General features: G+C 35.2%; 1 protein-coding gene across 5 annotated transcripts; it reads right to left on the bottom strand.

Annotated features, from left to right (window-relative positions):
* Window positions 1–773: 773 nt before the first annotated feature.
* LOC127806987 (pre-mRNA cleavage factor Im 25 kDa subunit 1) lies at window positions 774–5,651 on the bottom strand. Of its 5 annotated transcripts, XR_008024554.1 has the most exons (9): window positions 5,335–5,650; window positions 5,193–5,238; window positions 2,772–2,865; window positions 2,614–2,684; window positions 2,427–2,513; window positions 2,234–2,344; window positions 1,893–1,965; window positions 1,433–1,601; window positions 774–1,277 (listed from the first exon to the last, which is right to left on the bottom strand). XR_008024554.1 is itself a non-coding variant. In XM_052344640.1 (8 exons), the coding sequence occupies exons 1-7, from the start codon at window positions 5,490–5,492 to the stop codon at window positions 1,894–1,896; spliced, it is 639 nt and encodes a 212-aa protein (XP_052200600.1). In that variant the 5' UTR covers window positions 5,493–5,649; the 3' UTR covers window positions 774–1,277; window position 1,893. The 5 variants fall into 5 exon arrangements, 4 of the variants coding, with proteins under 4 accessions (XP_052200600.1, XP_052200602.1, XP_052200601.1 ...); XM_052344640.1 differs by lacking the exon at window positions 1,433–1,601 and having other exon boundaries at window positions 5,335–5,649; XM_052344641.1 differs by lacking the exon at window positions 774–1,277 and having other exon boundaries at window positions 1,284–1,601.
* Window positions 5,652–8,378: the final 2,727 nt, after the last annotated feature.

Genomic DNA, 8,378 nt, shown 5'->3' on the forward strand with positions numbered 1-8,378 from the left:
TCTTGCTGAAGTGTCCCACTTAACCATACATCCGCTCTCATAGTTTAAACCAAGGACTGTGCCTATTGCGTATGACTCATTGGGCTTCCGAATATGTTAGCAATGTGTCGGTATGAACACATAAGACAATATTGGCCTCTAGCAAGACGTAATACCTACCCAATTATTCAGAAGAATTCATAATTCGCAAATAACCTTTCACAAGCATGATTCCCGTGTAATACGATCTTCTCGTCAATGTATCTTATGTGATCTCAAGTCTGGCAATGTGTTGCTTGATTATGATTACATAAATTTTTCTTCGGATATCTTCACTTAATAGAAAGTGAATCAATAACTCCTTATTGATCTCTTTCACCATGGTCATGGATTTAAAGTGAATATCCACCAAAGGCGCCTTAGATACATCATCCTCTATCAAGGGATAGACGAGTCTCATCTTGGTTATACACCCATCTCCATAAGCTTCACGATATGCCCAACGATCGCCCACATGCAGCCTTTATCTAGACCCATCGAAACGATGTCAAAGTATATCGGTCTTCTTATGAGATGACCATGACAACCTCAGGTCCAAGGATTAGTTACACCCATCTCGTATGAGAATTCCATTAACATATAACCAAAATGGATTCTCATGGCGAGTTATGTCCAGTGACACGTTCTCCAACATTGATCGCCTATGTACTTGTCTAGACATCCCCATGCCTATGGGTGTGAGACTACCATTGCTATCACATTGCAAAACATATCACATACAAGTCTTACCGCAATTGTCAATGTCCATTCTTAACATTACTACGACTTGGGATGTTTAATGATGTCTAGAAACTGTTATACATCATCTCACATCTTTATAGATTAATCACAGTATACATCATATGAGCTTCTATCTAGTTTCACTCGATTATTACAATAATAACAAGAAACTAATAGAACGACTTCTTTGTGAGATTAAATAACTCCTTATTCAATAATAAACATAATTACAATTGTAAGTGTACAACATACTCAATCTAATTGGATCTAGAACACCTACACTAACAGGTTTATCCTTGGGCGGCTTGAAATGTTAGCCAGTCAGATTTGAAATCTCAAGTAAGAAATAAGTAGCTGTGATAAAAGGCCCTAGCCCTGGCCCTCTCACCTCTCCAAAGCCCCAACACCTTTTCACATTCGAACACCTTTTCACATTCGAACTTGAGTAAAACAGCGGAGTAATTACCTTGTTATCTGTTGTCTTCCTTTTGCTGACAGGTTTCTATCTATCCATGATCCTGCAAGGTATATCAGTTAATTACCATAAATAAAATAGCAAGACACACTATTATGTTGTACAGGAATCTCAAGAATAAAGAAGAGAAATTTCAGCAGAGCTAGCTGGTCATATTGCTGCTGGCCCTGGTACATGCCATTATGGTTATTCACCCACCTCCAATTCGAGGGATGTTTACTAGCTGTCTATCAATCCATTCCACCCATCCATAAAAACGTAAAAAACGATATCAAACTATGTATTATCTCATGATGAAATATGATTTCAGCTTCATGACGGACAAGGCCCCAACTGCAGCAAATACCAAATAACTTCCAATAGATCACTAAGAAGAAGAAGATGAAAATGCAACCAGATAAAGACAGAGTTAGCAGAATTTGATTCCAATGCTCATCAAAAAGTTCAAAAAACAGATCACACTAGAGCCACAATAAAATTTCAAATTACTATGTGCAACAGTACAAATTGACGAAAGCCAACCGTCAACAAAGCTATGACGGTAATATATGTTGTTGCAGTTGTGTACAATGAATACTGTTGTCATGAATCCTTTCCAACACTCTTTGGCCAAACTCTTAACTCTATCCATAGTTACATTAACAACTCAAGAAAGCACCTTATGATTGGATAATGTTGAAGGTGAACTTCGAAAGCAATTGTGGAACTCCAGATATGATCGGCCCATATGTCTACAAATTACAACTTTCCTGAGTTAGACTAATTCTACAAAAAAAGGTACATAGACATATCTCGTAAAATGAATATCCTCTCTTTTTTAGTTGTCTTGAATGTGAAAGAAGGTTGGCAGCGCACATATAGGGATTCCATATAGAAACGAATGCATTTATGTTGTTCTGCCTATAGGCTGAAAAACGACTGACATAATACACCACTCAATCTCCAGGAATGGAAAACTTTTTTTCCTATTAACTTCACTCTTAAATGAACTTCACGTACCTTGTAGTTTTCATGAATCTGGCACAATGGAACAGCAAGCAGTTTAAAGTTTTTAGGTACAGTGAATTTCCGACTTTCTGGTAACTTGACGAGAAAGAGCTTTGTGCACTCCTTCAAAATGAACCAAACACAGAACTTAGGGAGTTGTGCCATCATATTGGGCTCAAAAGAAGCATTTGTTTTAACCAAATACCTTGGGCATTTTCACATTTGGTGGCAGGCAAGGGTACATCAAGGCCTCAAAATGGGGCCTCCACCACATTCCTAGGCACTCTCCCACCTAGATATTGAGATTTAGTACACTCAAAAAAATAGTAGTAGTAATCTAGGCTAGCATAGAAGCACACAAATTCACAGAAAAAAGCGCATTTCATGCATACCTCCCAGTCCGGCCCACTGCCTTCTTCAACAGATAACTTGCTTGAGAGCTTACGTTTCAAACATTCAACTTCTGTAGATAAGAAGTTATTATCAGACCATTAGTAGACTTAAATACTCTGTCCTAGTTACATATTTTATAAGACGAATAGTTTCTTACCTGATTCACCTGGTCTCATGCGGCCGCCAGGGAGCTTAAATACAGAATTTCGTACTTGCAAGAGTAACAGATTGGGATGTTTGAACAACTCAACCTGTTTTAACCATTTTTTGCAATCATTTCAGTAACATGTCATATGCTGTTAACCTTTTTACTGAAAGGAAAGAATCCCCTCACACGAGGAATACCCATCCTTCTTTTCCATTAAAAAATTGTGTTGCAAGCAGCAAATATTGTAAATTCACGTATTTGTTCTAATAACTAATAGACAATGTAATCATTTGACCAAGACTCGATGGCTGGCATAATCTGACTGATTCTTTGATACAAATAACATAATCCCATTCTATAGCTTCATCGCATACTGATGCAATGAACCCCAATTTTTTTCTTTTTGAATAGCTAAAGTCTCATGTGGGGCCAAGCCAAAGCAGATGTAATTCGGCCAAGACCTAATATGTGCGAGTATGTTTATGAGCTTTGTTTGCAACAGTATGCCAATATAGAAACCATGTGAAATGGCTCTGCATCAGAAAGGAACAGATTATTCCACACCAAAAGTGGTAAGACCACTAGCACGCCTTATATTAAATTATTGATTTCCCTGGATCAACCATCATGTTAAGCTGATTTTGGTTGTCTAGACTTCACTTTTTCCAGGTTCCTAGTCCTGATCCAGGGTTTATTAGGTATTTGGGAAGAGATTGAGAGAGAGGAAAGAGAGAACAGAAAGAACAGAGTGAAAAAGAGAAGAGAGAAAAATTTTGGAGGGGAAGAATTCTGTTATTTCACACAATAATCTCCCATCCTCCCAATAGTAGCCTATTTATAGGCCTTCTAGCTTTCAGTTGTAACGGTTAATTGAAAGATACAAGTTACTTTCAGTCAGTTGTAACTGTAACTGAAAGGTACAAATTGTATCAGCAGCAAACAAGGTACAATACAGTAATTGCAACAAGCTGTAATTACTGTTATAACCCTAGGACCATGCCAACTTTATATTGACCTGTATAATGCATATTACACTCTCCCCCTCCAGAATGCCATTAAAAATGGCACGAAGAAGTCAAGAGAACTACTACTATGATTTTGGAACACTAAACATTCCGAGTCGGGAATCCAATCCCCAGTTCACAAAACTTCAAGTGTGTACTGCATAAATTAATACTCGGCAACTCTACAATTTGAACTAGGGTCCACCACGTCTTCTATACATGTAGATTCCTCTAGATGCCCCCTTTCCTGTAGCATGATAAAACGTCACTCGGATAAATGACAACCAGTTCCCTCTTTGAATCCCTTTCATGCAGCTAACATATAGTCATCATTTCTCCTTTCCTTGCTTGCAAGGTCTCTAAGCATTCTCTTTACCGTAACTTCCTAAGGTGCATACCACCAAAAAAAAAATGAATTTCTGACAAATATATTCAGTATCCTCTCATTTCTAACCCAACCAAGAAAATAAGTACCTTCAATCCCTCCTCTTTTCCAAACTTGTTTCATTCATTTATTTTCCATCCACAAGACCACGCTTCAATCATAGCCTAAAAACAGATGGCATTTCATTTCTTAAATATATGCATGGCAAAATCAGGCAGGATTTGTCATTTTCTTGTTATTAGGATATCATCCTCAAACTGGAAAACGAATATAAACAAAGTGCAGTTATGCGTTTGAACCTCAATTATCTCAACTCTCAAAAGCATATTTACCTGCATCAAATCAAACAGGAAAGTATATCCCTCGATTTTAATCAATTTACACGATCAGATTAGATTGCCAATTGGCAGGCAACACATTAAAATATTCACAAAATGAACTCTTGACCAGATCATCTCCGGTTTTTCTTTTCTTTTTTGCGAGGGAGGAGTAATAAGTCGCACTTGTGTACAGAATGAGCAGGTCTACCCCCCTTCCCCCCAAAAAAAAGAAAAAAAAAACAAATTAGGTTAGGCTCAATAGGATTAATTCCATGCTAACCTTTTCCCACTATACCATTAAACACTGGATAGCCTCCTGCTAGACTCCAGTGACAGCATCATTAGTTTCATCACCCTTAAAACACTAAATAATCTCATGGCAAGTAACCAACCAAGCCTCAAAAGACTGATTTTTTTCTTACACGCTTCAACCCTCATATCACTTGGACACCGCCGCGGTTGGCTGCGGTTTCATTTCACATTAATTATTTCTATTTTTCTTTGTTATTCATTTATCTTTCTTTTTTCTTTTATTTGAGGAGCAACAAGTTCATCGAAAAGAAAGTTCCACAAGGGAAGGATATAACATTATTTCTCCCATGAATGAAATAAACTTAATTCCTAAGTCAACACATCTTCAACAAAGGAAAGAAACTTCATAATCATCTATTATTGCAGTGACAGACCACTTGAATCAAAGAAGAAGAGAGAGAGAGATAACCAGAATGACGGCCTCCACGCAAGTCCTCATCCCGCGAGCAGCATAACTGAAAACGCACCGCTAGTAAGCAACTCCGAATCAAAACAATCGCCACAACAGTAATAATCAATCGAACAAGAAAACAGAGAGAGATGAGAGAAACTTGGATTTGAGGCGGTGGAGGCGATCGGCCAAGGTCTCGTCCCTGACAGGAACGGCCGGCTTCGAGCCAAAGTAGTAACAGCTCAGCGGATAAATCTCCAGTGTGTCACCGCGATAATCCCCGCTGTTATCGTGACCGTTTTCGAGCGACGAAGCCATTTCATCCACTGAGATTCAGGTGAATTTCAATCTATATTGTAGCGTATATATAAACACACGCACATATATGCATCTTGAGAGAGAGGGGGAGGGGAAAGGGGTAGAAGGTTCCGTTCCTCTGCCGATACAGAAAGAAAGGAATTGTATACAACGACTGTAGAAGGTGTGACACGCGGCGGCTAGAGAGGGAACTGAGCTCTGGCAAGCTGCGCTTGAGGCCATGTGTCTAGAAATCGGTCGCCCGGAGTTACTTAATTTGGATAATTAGATAGACGAGAATGCTGAAAAAGTTACTTAATTTGGTATAATATTCATTTCTTATTAAATTTATTTTATCATATTATTATTATAAAAGCTTAGTATTTGTTATGTGTGCATGATGGTAGAGAATTTTAGGTTGGCTTTGAATAAAAGAGATGGGCTTAGTATTTAATATTAATTAATATATATTATATACTTAGATAAGTCTTTGTGATTATTTTATGTTTAATTATAAATTAGTATTTTTTCTGGTTAATGCATCGTAATAACTAATACATGAGTTAATATTATTTCTATAGATTCTTTTTTTTTTTTTTTCATTACTCATTACACAATTTATTTTATTCTCTTGATAATATGTTTTATATTTTTTTTTGTGAAAAATTAATCATTTTTATTCACTTAATTAAGGGCTAACAACACTTGGGAAGGCCTGGTAGAAGGGCATATTTTGGAACCTTTGTCAAAACTGTACTTGTACCGTACGCAATTACCAGCCGACCTAATCTTCTAAGTCAAATCAACACATGCAATGTAGATTTCATTCAAAAGGAAGTTAAACTTAAATCAAATTCGGACCGCACACGTTAACTTTTTTTTTTTTTCTTTTGTAAGACTGTGTTTGGTTGCAAGAATGAAATTTGAGTCGAAAAAAAATGAATTTTAAGAAATTGAATTATAGGAAAAATGAATTCTTGAAAATTGAAAGTTAAAATTATTTGATTAGTATAATTTTTTACTTAAAAAATGATGTTATTTTCATAGAATTTGATCATTTTTCTTGTATTTTGTATTTGATAGGCATTATTTTTTTATGAAAAATGACACATTTTCTATGAAATTTAATGATAAAAATATATTAAAAAACATTGAATCGTATTAAAAAAATCAAAATAATAACCTATTTAGATTAATTAAATCATTTTCCCAATCAAATCAAATCACAAACTTAAAAAATTTTTGTTTTCCAAATTTACTAATTTTTACATCTTTTTTTACACAATCACACATACACAAACACAGTCATACATACACACATACACAATCACACACACACACATTTACACAATCACACACATATAAACATACACAATCACACAGACACACATACAGATATGTACACATCCCCGCATACAGATATATATATACATAAATATATATATTTACACAAATACACACATATATATATATATGCACACATACATACATATTTTTGGAAAGCAACCTCCCCGCTCACACACCCGTCGTCGACCCACTCGCTCGCTCGTTCGCTCTCTGTCCCTTTCTCACTTTCAATTAAAGGAGATGAAGATGAGAGCATACTGGGCATTATTTTTCAATTACTTGGAAAATCAACTCCTGCCCTCAAGGAAAATGGTTTCCGTGATTTGAAGAAAAAAGCGATCACGTGATCATAAATTGAAAAATGAGTTGTCTGAAAAATTTTGCAAGTGAAAATTTAGATGAAAAAAAATGTCTTTTCCCAGTGAATAAATGGCTATCAAACGGATCCTAAGTTCAATTGCTTACACTTGAAAGGTGAAGCCGATTGCCAGATGCAGTCCAAAGTTGACCTTCTATTTCATCAGGCCCTAGGACTAGGAGGGCCTGCTTTAAAAAATAATTATACCCCTCGGAAGAAGTATAATAATAATAAAGGTAAAAAAAAAAAAAATTCAGTGTAAAACTAAGATCGAGTACTGGTAATGTAAAAGAAATCACTAATAAATTTGTAACGCGTGACTCAATGGCAGGGGTTTTTTTTTAGGTGAGTTAGTCAGACTCTCTTTATTAGAGATTATTAGATCGTTAAAATTATTGAAGTGATCTTAGAAAAGTTTGTGTGGAATATTTAGGTATATGAAGTCAAAAGAGAAAATATCGTCGATGGCGGCAAACGACAATATATCTCAACTAAAAGAAAAAGAATAAAATACTATAATTGTAAAGTTCCCCCCCCCCCCCCCCCCCCCAAGCGGAGGGCATCATATTTATAGATATTTGTGTTTTTAATAATTAACACATCATCTTATCATAAATTATATTATAGTCATAATATTATTTTATTTCTCAAATGAGACCGCAGAGGCTAAGAATCAAACATTTATGTATTTTTTTTTTATGACCCAAACATTCAGGTTTTGCTCGCCTAATTTTAGATCAGATCAGTCTTCCCTCCTAATTTGATCTTCGAGTAAATCAGATAAAATTACAAATTTATATACTTTCAAACAGACACATAATCAATTTTTATTAAATAAGACATTTTTACCTTCATCATAAGTCAAACCCCACCACTCCCAAAGAAACTTGAAAGTTTTACCATTTACACCATGCTCTAGAGACAACATTCATGTATTTTTATTTAGTCATTAGGTAATATTTGTTAAAATGAGTAAGATATGATTGTCTTAAGATAAAATTAAAATACTTTCTAAATCAAAATATAGAATGATCAAGTAAGGTTATGAAGTATTTTAAAATTATTTATTAAATTTTTTAAAATATAATAGAGGATATATGTTTTTTTTTTCTCATATATATATATATATATATAAAGTCAATATATGCTTATTTGGGAGAAGAAGAAATAAACATATCTAAAACATAATAGATAAGAAGTTG

This window comes from Diospyros lotus, chromosome 7 (genome assembly GCF_014633365.1).
Source record: "Diospyros lotus cultivar Yz01 chromosome 7, ASM1463336v1, whole genome shotgun sequence".
Taxonomy (NCBI): Eukaryota; Viridiplantae; Streptophyta; class Magnoliopsida; order Ericales; family Ebenaceae; genus Diospyros; species Diospyros lotus.

Coding starts and splice junctions, on each gene's coding strand:
- LOC127806987 (XM_052344640.1), bottom strand. CDS start 5,492: ATGGCTTCGTCGCTCGAAAACGGTCACGATAACAGCGGGGATTATCGC. Junction 5,239..5,334: donor CTCCACCGCCTCAAATCCAA/GTTTCTCTCATC, acceptor GTGCGTTTTCAG/TTATGCTGCTCGCGGGATGA. Junction 1,966..2,233: donor AGATTCATGAAAACTACAAG/GTACGTGAAGTT, acceptor TGTAATTTGTAG/ACATATGGGCCGATCATATC.